We start from the raw sequence: 16,702 nt of genomic DNA, 5'->3' as shown, positions 1-16,702 counted from the left end.
TCATACAGAGCCAAAATGGCTGACTTCCATGTCACCTCATGGCCACTTTCACCACTTCGAAAACAGAAAGCTGAAGTTCAGCCAAAGCGCTCTGCAGGCCACAAGTCAGACCCAGCATAGGCCTAATTCAAACTGCCAATTATAAGAGCCAAGAAGATCCTTTTTGATGATAAATGTGCTTCAAACAACAAAAAATCTCATTAATTTCAAACGTATAAGTTAACTTTAGATTAGACTGCAAACAACAGACACACCACTACAAACATCCCTACACCTACGTCTCTTAATCTCAAAGATGATACACATGCATTTTATATAAATAAAGCCACTGTAATTGATTACCAATAATACTTTAAGTTTTACATTTTACATCGAAGTTTACATGATAATATCTTTTCAGTCTTTATGCTAATATATGTACTCATTTGCATAGGATAATTTGCCAATGTGAGCTGTTACCATTGACCTATAGGATAGTACTGAAAAATTGAGGTGGTCAGCACAAGTAACTGCTGTGTCTATAAAATGATGTACAATGCTAATCTGACATACCCACTGAAATATGACCAGGTAATGGTGTTCCTTTACAGCAAATTAGATTGGGCAAGTGCCCCATACACAGTTACCTAAATTTGACACCGTTTGCCACCATTCTCATTTATTACTAGCATATTGTGTACAATATAATGGGCTATAATTCCGGTCAAGAAAGACATGATCAGATTTGTTTATAAATTGTTCATAAAAATATTTTACACATATTTTACAATTGGTTTCTTAATTTTAGACCGATGTTTTTTATGTCCTACTGGTGCTTCGGAATTTGTCAATTTACACAACTTTAACATGATTGACTTCTAATCAATTAAATAGCGAAAAAGGTGTTTATATAAACATTGTGCTCTTTTACACACATAAAATCTGGAAAAGCCTAAATAAATGCACACATTTAGAAAATCTTGATTGTTATCCTGTCACTGAAACACTAAAAGTTTGTAAACTCCTGTCCATAAAATTAGGATGTGCTTTTTGAACACTCAGTTCCACATTTAGTTCCCATTTGCTGTTATAATAACCTCCACTCTTTTGGGAAGATGTTCCAATATATTATGCATGGACATTTGTGGATCATCCATCACATGGGTGTTAGTAAAGTCAGGTACAGATGGAGGTGAGGTGAAGAGGCCTGGGGTGCAGTCAGTGTTCACATTCATCCCTGAGGTGTTCAATATCGTTGAGTGTTTTATAGCAGGCCACTGAACATCTTCATATCCAACCCATGTAAAGCAGGGCAGGGGCATTGTGATGCTGGAACAGGTTTAGTTCTCCTTTCAAGGGAAAATGCAATGCTACTGCATTCAAAAACGTCATATACAACCATGTGCCTCCAACTTAAAGGTAAATGTTTGGAGAATAAACATGTATGACTGGAAAAGTCAGGTGTCCAATTGCTTTTGTCCATATGATGTATGTTTTATTTTTTTTTTCCATTTGATGTCAAACTATTTTGATGTTCCCTCAGATAATTGCCATCTGATTTATAATATTGGTAATTTTTCCCATTTTGGCCATTAAGTGTATACTATATGTATAGTTTCCTCATGTTCACAAATTTACTAAAACATCAATAAATCAGACCCATTGCTTCTCAAACAATAATACAATTAATTTTAACAGCCATACAATGCAGTGTGTATTAATAAGATTTGATTGTAGTAAAATGGACATGTATTGGTCACTTTATTAGCCACCCTTTAAACTGACTTTAACATTAGATTCAGACTAAACACAATGCAGACCTGCTGGTCAGTGTATTCCACATCTTTTTTTAATCAATGCATCAGGTCATGTATAAATAGATATGAATGATTCAAGGACTGCTTATTGACAGCTGTAATCCAGAAAATGTTAGAAAATATTTTTTTTCCAAGCAGGAAGAAAATGTAAATCATTGTATATTGATTTCCTACATATAATTTTTGCACTTTATGGGGGCTAATACATTTATGTTTTTGTATTTATACCAGTGTTTGGCTGTGCATTTCACCCCAAGGCCTTCATTGGTGTTCTACTAACCCAATCCACCTCTTAATACCATCAGTATTACACCACGGCTATAGAATAATACAGGTCAATATTATAGAAAAACAAAGTATAACAGAGCACTGCATCATAGACAGGAATCTCATACAATGAGATTAAATGTCATTCCTGAAGCAAGAAAACCAATAAACACAATCCAACTCCTTTCACTGTAGCCACACCAGACACATACATCAACACTCGCAGAAGCATCGATATTAACCTTATAAAATGACGGCAGGTTTTCCGTGCTTTTTTGTGCATTGTGGTTTTCATTGAGATTTGTAATAAATTTTGAGTTTTTGTGCAAATTCTACAGGAAAGAAAATGCAAAAGTATAAATGGTTCAAGAAAAAGCTGAACAACTGTTTTCAACTGTTTTGGACAACCTTTCCTTACAATGTCTATCTTTTATTTAAAAAGTCAGTCTTGTAAACGTTCTTGTAAAGTCCTTGCAATTGTGGAATGAAAAAATCCACACAAATATTGCACTTGTGCAGTTTGCTACAGATGCGGTCTGTGGTTGCGAACGCTGACTATCAAAATGTCAAAATGGCGATATTATTGGATGTTTTCTAGAGGGCAACAGTGTCACCAACTTGATGGATTTGAATACTGTAGACTGTACAGTATATGTCAGTAAATCTCGCCACTGGTATATACATATACTTATTTCTATGTATTCAGCATAAAAGTTTATATAAATTCTACAATTCATTTTCTTACATTTGTGTAAATGAGGTCAATGAACAGAAGCATTTTTTTCATACAGACTTTAAAGTAATGGAACATCGACTAACGTGCACAATAAAGTCCTAAATAAAACGTTGTGAAAAGCAAAATCAGGGCGCATAATACCCTTATATATTAATACAAGCAGATATACTTTTTGAAATTTCCATGTGTGCATCTGTGGGTAATAAAATAATATGAGCTTAAAATATTGCTCGACATTATAATACAAAACAAGCGTAAGGTTTCTAAGCATTTTATATCTATGCTGATAGTCAGGTTGTGCAGTAAAAAAATTGCCGATGTGCAATTAAGGATTGTTATTTGTTCCTGAACAACAAAATACAAACGGTGAAACATCATTGCAAAAAATTATTCGATAATCAGATGCAGTATTTAATATAGTGGAAGCTCGGTCTCTATTAATTGAAATTACGATCGCCTGAATGCAGTTGTCCAGTTGTCTTCACCGATTAAAGAGGTATCCTTTGTTTCTGCATATCTGCAACAGCACTATGATGACGCAGGAATGAACCAGTGTGTGAGAATGTCCTCCACCCGGCGTGTCAAACTGAAGAAAAAGTTAATGTTGTGCGAGAAATCTGTGCAAATGTTTGAATAAGCCCCACCCAGGAAGCAGAAGAGCATGGTCCCACCCATGCTGATGGCCACCATTACCAGGCACAGGACGAGGAAGAACAAACAGGAGTCTTCACCCACTTCATCTGGATATTCATAAAATACAAAAATGACATACTAATGTACAATGCAGAACATGTATATTAAGTGTATACAATTGTAAGAAAATCATACCATTGTTCAGGAAGGAATCTGTCTCACTAAAACGGACTTTGAGTTTAGAAGAGCCTCTGGGTGCAGAGGGATTAACCGGACCAGATTCCTCTGGCCTCTTCTTCAAGATGGAGATGAGACCGTTAGAAGGAAAGGTCTAGAATGATCACGTTGATTCACACATAGATTAGATGACATCACATAGATAAGATGAGCAGTGCAAAATGCTTCAATAACTCTACTTACTGAGGCCATAAAAGAGAGCCACCACATGGGGGTAGTGGGAACAGCAGTTTCTGCATCAATTCAGCCTGCCATACTATATACTGTTTAATTATTTCAAAACCATTACATGAATGCCAAATTCACACTGAATAAGTAAAACTGGAATCACGGAAATGTTATAGTCAGCTATTATTTCAAGTACATCTTTTTAATTAGATGCAATGTAAGCTATTTTATTATATATTAATAAGATACAGAGCACTGTGCAAAAATATGCGGGACTTTCAGTTGTTCGTTACTGTTCATTAAGCACAATAAAGGTGTTTAACATTTAATGTAAATGTTACATTTATAATATTGAGCTTTAACACTGACCTGCCTACACTGTATAGTCGTTCAAAAAACGAAGGAATTTTTTACTCATAAAATTGAATTAATAATTTAATGTTCATATAATAGTCAAATCCATATTTTATTCATATTTATTGCATTTTTTTTTTATAATCTATGTTTTCTATATATTATATAAAATACACAGCCGGTACTGTGCAAAAGTTTCGGACTGCCTCAAGTTTTTGCCTACAAATTTTATTATAGATTTTATCTATTATGGGGGGAGTGGTGGCTCCAGCGGTTAAGGCGCTGGGTTACCGATCGGAAGGTCGGGGGTTCAAGCCCCGGTATCGCCAAGCTGCCACTCTTGGGCCCTTGAGCAAGGCCCTTAACCCTCTATGCTCCAGGGGACCTTTACGAGAAAAATAAATCAAGGACCGTGACGTCGGAGCGACGTGGGGCCGCCTTCCCGTGGGCTCACCACCTGCAGGAGGGACCGTAAGGGACCGGTGCTGAGAGGATTGGGCAGCAGTCGAAGGCGGGGGCCTTGACAGCCCGATCCCTGGACACGGAGAAGTGTCCGGTGAATCTGCTTAGACTGCTGCCCCTGCGACCCGAATTACGGATAAGCGGGAGAAGATAAATGTATTTTATCTATTATGTTTTATATTATATATCGGATATTAAGACATGATTTCTCACAATCCTGTGTTTCTCACTGTTTGGTGTTTTAATGATTTATAATAACACTCTTGAGGATGGGTCCTATTTTAAATCTGGTTCCTCTCAAGGTTTCCTCATTTGCGAAACAACCAAAGAAAGCAGCATGTTAAGTAATAGACCACTTTTTTCAGACATGAATGAAGACAATGGAGGTTTACCTTCAAAAAGAGACACAACTGAAGACTCTCAGAGAAGTTCAGGAAAATTTACCAGCTCATGTCCTTGGAAAACTGAACTAATTTTACCTGAAATTACTACAATGGCGTATTAGGGCCAATATGGGGTGGAAAAAAAGAGTTGGAAGGGGGGTTTCCAATTTGCAAAGTGTATATGTGGTTATCTTCCTTCGTAGAAAAAACTTTTGAGTTTTAAACACAAAACTTTCAAGTTTATTTCTTGTAATCTTGACTTTCACCTCGAAAAATTTCAATTTAGAAAACTTCGACTGACAACTTGAAAATTTTTAGTTTTAAACCCGGAAATCCCCTTCGGAAAACCTTGCCCCTCCCCTTCTAATTCTTTTTTCATCCCATATTGGCCCTTAATTTTTATTAGATTAGATTATTTTTATCCTGTAAGTCTTTCGTTTGAATTTTCTCCTGAAAACATCTTCAGTTTATAGGTCTTTTGTACAGTACTTTATATAGTGAAGGTTTGTACCTATGAGGTTTGTGCAGTTTAAAATTCTGATAGATGTAACTGGGAAATGTGAACTATACCTTTTAATATACAGCAGTTTATGAATAACCAATGCTTTAAAAATAATTTATTTTGATCCGTGCTGCAAGACCAGGAACATTACATTTTATTGGCTTCTAATCCTTCGTTTGAGCCAATTAAACTACGGATGCACAAGGATTCCATTCTGAACAAAGCGTATGTGTTTGTTGATCAGAGTGAATCCTGCAGTGCTGTTTTTCTCCTCAAGGCCTGTGGGTTATGTAAGAGGCCCACACCCAGTCGATCAGCAAGTCATTACTTCCCCTCAACAAGTTTCACTACAGTTCCTGCAGCTGGTTGTTATAACTCATGCTCGTGGTGTTATAATATGCCATGTTTTGTTTTTTAGGGACATACTGCGTTGAGCAATGGAGTTATTTAATTGAAATTAGATTCTTTAATGCTTGGTCACTGATAACTAAACTGCAGTGTTGTTTGCATTGTTTAGCCAGGCCAATATATGTATAACACCCACATATAATGATAATAATAATAATAATAATAATAATAATAATAATAATAATAATAATTAATAGTAATAATGCCTGTAGACTCTAAGTGACACCACTACAAATGTAAAGTTATTTAAAATGGAACAGTAGTTATATTAGGTGCTGTCTGATAGATCATGGTAAATCATGACGAATCAAATATTTCTGAAAGACAAACAATGGAAATTTTAAGCTTTAGTGTGGTAAAGATCCTGTGTGTATGTTCATGACCACAGTATACAGGAGTCCTCTTACCTCCTCAACTTCAATGAGCTTGGTGGCTTTCTCTTCAACCTCATTCATCAAACTTTCAGATGGGTGTAGAGGTTCGTCGCTCTCCCTCGCCTCATCTTCTGGTGTCTGCTCAGTCCACTTAGTCCATTTAGTGGAATTTATTGAACTTGTCTGCTCTCCTACTTTTATGCTCAGCTTGGATACCTGCTTTGTCAGATCCCAGAGAGGTTAAGGTTCAAAATATATTTTTACTGTCAGTGTACAAAGACAGTGACAATGAAATACAGTTAGCATCCATGCAAATAAAATGAAAGAGTAAGGCTAATAATTAATGTTGTAATACACACCTGTGTAATACAAATTATGTAACAATGATTACTGAATTACTTACTGTATATAAAAAATATCTTTCAGTCATTCCTATCCTATAAATAGACTAACACTATATCTTACCTTTTCAACACTGCAATTAGGTCTGGGGAGAGAGAAGCAGAGTTCAGGCATGTTATCTGTACGATTAATAGTTATTAAATTTACACTGCTGCACTGTAATGAATATATTTTTAGAAGAAAGCTAATACTTGAGGGGGAAAAAGGCAAAGATCATAAATTCAGGAATGCATTATTAATAAGGTGTGGTTTCTTGTCTGTGCACGAATCTGTTTTAGGGAAGGGGACAGCTGAGTTCACTCAGGAACACATTTACAGGGCTTATATTTGGTAACACATTATAATAACAGTACATAAATAAGCATGTAGTAATATGTAAACTCAACATTACTTTATTATAAACTAATGATGGGTTTAGGGATACTAACCTTAGCTACACCACATGTCACATGAATTCATGTGTGAACACTAAATACTACATTTGCATTACATGCTAGTACGTGTTTGTTAATGTATTAATGTATTAATTAACACTTTAGGTTATGCTAATTAAAGAGCAGAGCTGCTGTGCTTACGTATAGACTGTTCATTATGATATAAAAACAGGAGACTTGATTAGTACTGACACAATAAACCAGTCCACAGAATAGACACAGTAAACCAGGAGAAAACCATCATTTGTCATTTTTCCCCTGTGTCTTTATTATAATTCAATCATGAACACTGACTTTAACTGAAACAATTAAGGCCTGCAGTTTTATAGATGTTGTTCTGGGTTCTTTTATAAGCAATTTTTTAAATATTTTTTCATATTTTTTAAATAATAATCCCCTTGCTCTCAGGGGCAAAATGATTCCCATTCGTGTTTGTTATACCTTTGGTGTGTTCGGCAGATGCGACTCAGGGAGCTCATGCATTTTGTTTCAGCCTCGGTAGAGTGGGTCTTTACAGGAGAACGATTTTTGGCTTGAGAGAAAGTCTTCCAGTGGGATTCTAAACATAGCCATGGCAACACACACACACACACACACACACACACACACACACACACACATACACACACAAAGTGAAAATACACTACAAATATCATCAATATATTTTCCCTTTGCAATAGAGATATTATTGTCGAATATATACTATATGCCAAATGTATTGGGACACCTGACTTTTACATCCATATGTGGTTTCACTTAAACTAGGAGAGCCAAACCTTCCAAAGCATAACGATACCCCTGTGCACAAAGCCAGCTCCTTGAAAATATGCTTTACATGTGTTGGAGTGGAAGATCTCCTGCTATAGAGCTCTGACCTCAATCCTATTAAACATCTTTGGGATGAATGTGAATGCTGACTGCACCCCAGGCCCCCTCACCTACATTAGTTCTTAACTTTACTTTCACTTTTCCAAGGTGAATCTGCACAAGCACACTTATGGTCATGTGTCTACAAATATTTGTAAGAGTTGCAGATGTGGATGTTTTACATTTTATTGCAAATTGCCAAATAAAAGCATGTTTTACTAGCTAAATGTTCATCTTTAAAATCTTTAAGTTAAAAAAGACCTCCAATTGTTCATAATTAGTTGCTGAACTGAAGAGTATGCTACTATGCTACAGCTGTGTAAAGGTTTTAGCTCACTTACCCCAGTCCCTCTGCATGGAGGCCAAGTTGGAAAGCAGTCTCTCATGATATAACATCTCCAAATTCAGGAACTGAATTGCCCACTGATCTGACACAGTCAGCAAGTTAAAGGTAACACCAGTAACGGTGTTCATAGTATGTACCTGCCGTAGCTATACATTTTATTAAATTTATAACATCTACACTTTTTTACATTACAAGAAAAAAGAAAAAAATAATAATTAATTAATTAATTAATTAATAGAAAATTTCTAATTTAACTCTGATTATTGTATAGAATATTTTAGAAATATGATTCAAAATGTACTCCACCACCAGCAATATTTTTGTGCCATCATAAAAAGGATACAGTCCTCTTCAAGAAAATATGCTTCTGCTATCTATAACAAAGATACATTTTTAGAGAAATAAAGCCCGCTTCATTTCAGCCCAGTGAGGAATTGGCATTAATTTGAGGTTTTATAACATTAACATTAGCACTGAAATCAGCTTTAGCCATTCCAAAGTGACGCTTTGATAATTATTGTATCTGGTTTTACAATGTCGCAGGCTTGAAAGTCATGTGTTTAAAATCTTTCCTAAAATTTATTAACAGCAATCTGGTCTTCAACCCAGTTCTTGTCAAGAGTTTCTATCTAGAACAGAGATGTCCAAACTAGGACATGTAGCTTTGTTTTGGCCCACTGTGTCTTATATAAGAAGAGGGAAGAATAAGGAGCAGATCTCTCATTAGAGGTCAATAAACAGCTGTATTAGGCAATGAACTCTATTATACAGTAATCCGGATTGTTTCGCTAAACAAGAACTGCATAAGATAAGCAGAGTACAGAGTCATTTTGTCTTTTTACTTATTTTAAAATATTGTGAGATCGTACATGAGATGAACGAGAACAACTTTCAAAGAATACAGTTTGGAATAATGGAGCATTTAAATTTCCATGGCCCTCATTCATAGGAAAACGTTTGGGCATCTCTGCTCTAAAACATCTTGTAAGCCTTTAATACACACAAGAATGTTTCATGGCAAAGACAACAAGATGAAATAAATATATATATATATAAATAAAATAACAATAATAATAAAAATAATAATGTAATCCTAGCTTGTGTATCTGTCATTGAAGAGAAAACTAGTGAAATCGTTTGAAAACTAGTGAAAAAATTACTCAATTTAAACTTCATGGAAAAGCTCTGCATATTTAATTTAATATTTAAATATATCGCTAATCATACCAACCTGATGTAATGAGCGAGGCAAGAGCATGTGATCGTTGTGTTCACCCAGAGTGCTTAATGCGGCCACAAATGCAGGGCTGGGCCCTGGAGTACTGTTACCTACACCACAATCATACAAACAATATCATTGTCATTATATCCAGAGCAAGCTATCAGATGACAAATATATTTGAAGCACTTTTTTAACCTGCTCTATCAAACCTAATAGGAATTTTGGGCCAAATGGGTCAAACAGAAAAATGAAACCTACACATGTTAGTATTTCATCATTTCATCATAACACTTGGGGGAAAAAACTTGCTTCACATAGTCCCCAGTATGAACACATTATTATGAGGGAGACTACTTGACTTTGCTAGTGGCATTGAAGCTTGTCAAAGAAAACCACATGTGAGTGCTGTACAAAGTCACTAAAAGAATAAGAAGTTCATTCATCACCAGATTTGAAGAACTGATAGTCGCAACAGTTACAGAGGTACCTCCAAGACATACAAAAGCATATACAGTACGAGGAAATAAAAGAGACAAAATTTTATGGTTTGAAGGGGTTAAACAGAACTTGAGTTTTAGGTGTGGCAGTGCTTCTTAGTGTGCTAGCATACTAGAAAATGTTTTTTTAAATGGTTTAAAATGAGACTATAAAATGGTAAGGGACAATAAACTGCTTCCTGTTTAAATCCATTTTTGAAGAATTGCTAAGATATAAATAGTATATATATATATATATATATATATATATATATATATATATATATATATATATATATATATATATATATATATATATAGTTTATTTGTATAGCGCTTTTCACAACAGACATTGTCTCAAAGCAGATATATATATATATATATATATACAGTACAGACCAAAAGTTTGGACACACCTGCTCATTCAAAGAGTTTTCTTTATTTTCATGACTATGAAAATTGTAGTCACACTGAAGGCATCAAAACTATGAATTAACACATATGGAATTATATACATAACAAAAAAGTGAACTGAAAATATGTCATATTGTAGGTGCTTCAAAGTAGGCATCAAGAGAATGCCAAGAGTGTGCAAAGCAGTAATCTAAGCAGAAGGTGGCTACCTTGAAAAACCTACAATATGACATATTTTCAGTTGTTTCACACTTTTTTGTTATGTATATAATTCCACATGTGTTAATTCATAGTTTTGATGCCTTCAGTGTGACTCTACAATTTTCATAGTATATATATATATATATATATATATATATATATATATATATATATATATATATATATATATATATATATATATATATATATATACTATGAAAATTGTAGAGTCACACTGAAGGCATCAAAACTATGAATTAACACATGTAAATATATATATATATATATATATATATATATATATATATATATATATATATATATATATAATATATATATATATATATATATATATATATATATATATATATATATATATATATATATATATATATATATATATATATATATATATATATATATATATATACAGTGAGGAAAATAAATATTTGAACACCCTGCTATTTTGCAAGTTAGAAATCACAATATATGATTTTTAAACTATTTATTTGTATGATACAGCTGCAAATAAGTATTTGAACACCTGTCTATCAGCTAGAATTCTGACCCTCAAAGACCTGTTAGTCTGCCTTTAAAATGTCCACCTCCACTGCATTTATTATCCTAAATTAGATGCACCTGTTTGAGGTCGTTAGCTGCATAAAGACACCTGTCCACCCCATACAATCAGTAAGAATCCAACTACTAACATGGCCAAGACTAAAGAGCTGTCCAAAGACTCTAGAGACAAAATTGTACACCTCCACAAGGCTGGAAAGGGCTACGGGGAAATTGCCAAGCAGCTTGGTGAAAAAAGGTCCACTGTTGGAGCAATCATTAGAAAATGGAAGAAGCTAAACATGACTGTCAATCTCCCTCGGACTGGGGCTCCATGCAAGATCTCACCTCGTGGGGTCTCAATGATCCTAAGAAAGGTGAGAAATCAGCCCAGAACTACACGGGAGGAGCTGGTCAATGACCTGAAAAGAGCTGGGACCACCGTTTCCAAGGTTACTGTTGGTAATACACTAAGACGTCATGGTTTGAAATCATGCATGGCACGGAAGGTTCCACTGCTTAAACCAGCACATGTCCAGGCACGTCTTAATGACCACATGTCCAGGCACGCCAATGACAATTTGGATGATCCAGAGGAGTCATGGGAGAAAGTCATGTGGTCAGATAAAACCAAAATAGAACTTTTGGGTCATAATTCCACTAAACGTGTTTGGAGGAAGAAGAATGATGAGTACCATCCCAAGAACACCATCCCTACTGTGAAGCATGGGGGTGGTAGCATCCTGCTTTGGGGGTGTTTTTCTGCACATGGGACAGGGCGACTGCACTGTATTAAGGAGAGGATGACCGGGGCCATGTATTGGGAGATTTTGGGGAACAACCTCCTTCCCTCAGTTAGAGCATTGAAGATGGGTCGAGGTTGGGTCTTCCAACATGACAATGACCCGAAGCACACAGCCAGGATAACCAAGGAGTGGCTCTGTAAGAAGCATATCAAGGTTCTGGCGTGGCCTAGCCAGTCTCCAGACCTAAACCCAATAGAGAATCTTTGGAGGGAGCTCAAACTCCGTGTTTCTCAGCGACAGGCCAGAAACCTGACTGATCTAGGGAAGATCTGTGTGGAGGAGTGGGCCAAAATCCCCCCTGCAGTGTGTGCAAACCTGGTGAAAAACTACAGGAAACGTTTGACCTCTGTAATTGCAAACAAAGGCTCCTGTACCAAATATTAACATTGACTTTCTCAGGTGTTCAAATACTTATTTGCAGCTGTATCATACAAATAAATAGTTAAAAAATCATACATTGTGATTTCTGGATTTTTGTTTTTAGATTATGTCTCTCACAGTGGACATGCACCTACGATGACAATTTCAGACCCCTCCATGATTTCTAAGTGGGAGAACTTGCAAAATAGCAGGGTGTTCAAATACTTATTTTCCTCACTGTATATAATAGTATAAATGATGACATACATGAGACATATATGAAAGTCCACAGGTTTAAATGTGTACATACGTTAATGTGCAATATGTGAAAGAAAGCTAAGGCCTGGTCACTGCAGTGCACAAATGAATTTACCTGATTCAGTAGTATCTGAAGAGAACCTTTTGCTGTTCTTCTCATATTTCTCTTCTGGGTTGTTCTTCATAATGTGTGTTTTTTCTACCACCAAATCGAAACCTCCTATTATTAACAACTTGTCTTGATTTTCATGAGAAGCAAAGAGGTCTGAACTGGGGATGGTTTCTGGACTGGAATAGGGAAGAATAGGATCATAGTTTCCTCTCGTGTACTCTTCTGGTTTGGGGTCTCCCATACCTTTAAGGCATTCTGACAGGTGATCATTCCTTATTCAGTGTTCCAATCTGTCAAACAGAATGGTATTTATTTATTATCATTTAAAAACAGCTTTTTGCCAAAAAAAAAAAAAAGATCAATGAAGAAGATCACTGATCTGCACACCTTAACAATGATGGCACTGTAATGAATCTATATTTGGTGTCACCCAGATGAGGATGAGGTTCCCTTTTCAGTCTGCTTCCTCTCAAGGTTTCCTCATCATACCATCTCAGTGAGTTTTTTTCTTGCCATAGTCTCCACTGGCTTATAAGGAATAAACTTAAAGGCAATAAACATGTGCATTCCAACTTCATAACCTCTGTATATCTGTAAAGCTGCTTTGGGACAATGTCCATTGTTAAAAATGCTATATTAATTAAATCTAATGGAATGGAATTGAATTGAATTGAAACCTTGATGCATCATACCCGGGACACCTTCTTTTATTTCATCCGGGTCCAGTTTTGATGCTCTCTTGCCCATTGCAAGAGCCTTAAGTGCTGCACAAGGGTCAGCATGAGCATTATGTGATGGTCAGCAAGCTGTGCTGCTATCTATTCTGATATCTTTCTATCAAAGTAAGCAATAACCTTTTCAGCAATTGTTGTAGCAGGTGCTCTTCTGTAAATTTACACCAGGCAGGCTATATCTTATTCCTCCACAGGTGCAATTGTAAACAGACAATCAATGTTATTTATGTCGCCTGTCCGTGGGCTTAATGTAATGCATGATCTGTGTAGCATTTCTGCTTCGAATATGCTGAACATTAGAGTATAAGGAATCATGGCATTACAAAGCATGCTCCTTCTTGATGGAGTAAAGGCATTGCTACTCTTAATATATTGTCCGAAGCAAAAACAGGCTAGCAAAAGTCTCTTTTTCAATACATTCTGTATTTTCTAGAGCATTTTGACATCTTTATTTCTGCCCAACCATTCTACAAATAACAATATAATATAATCCAAATCATTCTCTCACACTGATCACAAGTTCATATTAAAGCCTGTAAAGCCTAGTCAGCTTCTTTGAGATTACTTATACAGCCTTTGCAGTATATACCGGTGCGCCATTTATTACACAATGATCCCACAGCCTGTGCTGTGACTGCTCTTGTGCATTTCATTGCAGAGCTTCAATGCTTCTTCATCATGCCACACTGTTTCATGCAGTGAAGGTCTACTTACATTTGCACGGCAATTGGACATCAGAAAGATCTGCAGCTGCCGCCGTAGTCCAGGGTTTTTCTGACACACACATCTGGAATCAGGTATGGGGTTCGGTTTACACAGCTGTGAGGTTGTTTTCGATGTACACCAGGGCGTATACGCTACAAACGCTTGTTTGTGTTTAGTGAGGTTTTGGTGCCACTTGCTGGTTCACTGGCAGAAGTGCACCATATGCGCCTAAATCATGATAATATTTTTAAAGCACTCTTAATAAAATTAAATTAGTTTTTATTTGTATAGCGATTTAAACAATGTGGTGATAAGGAATGAATAAGATGATCTTTATAAGTGTAACTTTGTCCCTGATGATCAAGCCGGTGGCGACTGTGGCAAGGATTACAATGTAAAATAATCCGATTTTTAAGGTTTACATGGTCGTAATTTTTCTATTTAATACCATATTATGTTGGATATAAATGTTTCGAGCAAAGTGGGTTAATATTCTTTTAATAATCCATTCAATAGAAATATTATATCTGTGTAACATGTTACAAAAACTAAAGCACATACAGATCCCAAACTTGGTTTTTCTGATAACAATACAATAGGTTTATGGGACAGGAGGTGCATATCATTCAAATGTACATCCATAGTCTATTTATTTATATAAATCTGTTTTAAGACAATGTCCACTATTAAAAGTGCTATACAAATTACATTTTATAAAAATTGAATTGAATGCAATTAAACAATAGACTATGGCTTGCTTTAGGGTTATGCAAACCAAAGCGCATACAGTACAACACAAGATTGTAGCTGATGAAAAATATAAGCAGGTTTGCAGGATTATTGTTTTTCCTCCTGATTTTCCAATAATATTTTCAAAGATAGGGTTACTGTAATAGAAACCAGACCATATACTGTATATGTTGCTTATAACCATATATAGCCTCCAAATCAACCATTCTTACAAATCAATTAGGTTTAGAAGACAATTTTGTAGACTACATGTAGACTACTTTATTTATTTGGAACAACAAGTGCATTTAATACAGTTGTGGGAAAAAAAAGAAACCACATTCTTGTTCCAGTCTGTGTTTATTTTTCAAAATAACAAATTGTATGGCTTCAAATGCATGTATTCAACCAGGTTAATCTATTATGTAGGATTTCTTCAGCAGTTTGAGCTACATTAACTCGTCTGTCCCCATGACCCTGTCGCCGGTTCACCACTGTTCCTTCCAGGGGCGCAATTACCAGTTTTAAGAGGGGGTATGCAAGACAGAATTTTGGGCCCCCCATATATATATATATATATACAATGTTATATTATTAATAATAAAATAATTTGTATTGTTAAATGTAATAATTAATATGTTACAATATAAATGATATAATGAATATAAATTAATATAAATGATTTTCATTTTTTAATAAAACATTTAAAAAAAAAACAGATGTATAAAGGAAGAGAGATGTAACACATCAACCGACTAAATACCACAACGAGCTTCTAAACACATTTTTACTTATGCAGTTTGTAGACAAACCTCATGCGTTTAATTTTATTCATGAGTAAACACTCTCTCAAAGTCAAAAAATAAATAAACATTTTCATCCTATTTTCAGTTTAATTTTATTTACAGGGAATTTATTTTATTTCACCACAGTGTTATTATTTAAAATATATGTGTGTATGTAATTTTAAAAAATATTAATTGATGATTGTGGGGCCCCCTAGCGTTCTCTTGGGCCCATATTCCGGCATACTATGCACCCCCCCTAACGGCGCCCCTGGTGCACTTTTGATAGATTCTGACCACTGCAGACCAGGAACATCGCACAAGAGCTGCAATTTTGGAGATGCTCTGACCCAGTTGTCTGAACATCACAATTTCCCTCGCTCAAATCCTTACGCTCACCCATTTTCCCTGCTTCTAACACATCAACTGTTCACTTGCTGCCTAATAAATCCCACCCACTAACAGGTGATGAAGATGTCATGATGTTATGCCTGACCAGGCTACGTGCATGCACATCTTCATATTTTGGTTCCTTTCTCTTTTTGTTCCCGTTTGTTCTCTAAAAATTGATAATAACACTTAAAACAGGAGGTGCCTTATTAAAATGGTTTGTGACTAAGCATTTGGTTTGTAAAGTGTAACGTTGTATCTGAGTCAAAATTTAATTATTCAAAAGAAAAAGAAAACACATGCTCTCTTTTAACAGCTTGCAGTATTAATGCATTATACATAATTAAATCCAGAGTAATTGTCCCTTCACCCATGCGTCCATCAGAGATTCCAGTTAAGAATGTTTGTAGGATGTTTGTAGGATTTATAAGGAATTATCATCGTAACCACCTGATGGACTGATTAGATTATGTAATGAATTCAATTAAGTTCAAGGTCTGATTATGTTTCCTCTTTAATAGGTTTCTTTCCAATTTGAAGAATATTTTAAGGATATTTCTGGCATAAAAACGATCAACAAAAG

General features: G+C 35.4%; 1 protein-coding gene across 3 annotated transcripts; it reads right to left on the bottom strand.

The window, feature by feature from the left end:
- Positions 1-1,944: 1,944 nt before the first annotated feature.
- cnstb (consortin, connexin sorting protein b) lies at positions 1,945-14,403 on the bottom strand. Of its 3 annotated transcripts, none has more exons than XM_083561901.1 (10): positions 14,225-14,403; positions 12,780-13,066; positions 9,601-9,698; positions 8,713-8,743; positions 8,365-8,451; positions 7,598-7,715; positions 6,786-6,807; positions 6,354-6,536; positions 3,628-3,763; positions 1,945-3,539 (listed from the first exon to the last, which is right to left on the bottom strand). In XM_083561901.1, exons 2-10 carry the CDS (start codon positions 13,015-13,017, stop codon positions 3,328-3,330), a joined length of 1,125 nt encoding a protein of 374 aa, XP_083418027.1. In that variant the 5' UTR covers positions 13,018-13,066; positions 14,225-14,403; the 3' UTR covers positions 1,945-3,327. The 3 variants fall into 3 exon arrangements, with proteins under 3 accessions (XP_083418027.1, XP_083418025.1, XP_083418026.1); XM_083561899.1 differs by having other exon boundaries at positions 6,354-6,539; positions 14,225-14,389; XM_083561900.1 differs by lacking the exon at positions 14,225-14,403 and adding an exon at positions 13,164-13,289 and having other exon boundaries at positions 6,354-6,539.
- Positions 14,404-16,702: the final 2,299 nt, after the last annotated feature.

The sequence above is a fragment of the Silurus aristotelis genome (genome assembly GCF_946808225.1).
Source record: "Silurus aristotelis genome assembly, chromosome: 15".
Taxonomy (NCBI): domain Eukaryota; kingdom Metazoa; phylum Chordata; class Actinopteri; order Siluriformes; family Siluridae; genus Silurus; species Silurus aristotelis.
The sequence above is the reverse complement of the archived record's forward strand: the minus strand, read 5'-3'. Positions and strand labels throughout refer to the sequence as shown.

Bases quoted from the DNA above. Each gene is read 5' to 3' on its own strand.
- cnstb (XM_083561899.1), bottom strand. From the start codon at position 13,017: ATGGGAGACCCCAAACCAGAAGAGTACACGAGAGGAAACTATGATCCT. The intron at 6,540-6,785 runs GTAAGATATAGT...GATCTGACAAAG, and splicing joins CTAATTGCAGTGTTGAAAAG to CAGGTATCCAAGCTGAGCAT. The intron at 3,764-6,353 runs GTAAGAGGACTC...TGATCATTCTAG, and splicing joins AGCTCATTGAAGTTGAGGAG to ACCTTTCCTTCTAACGGTCT.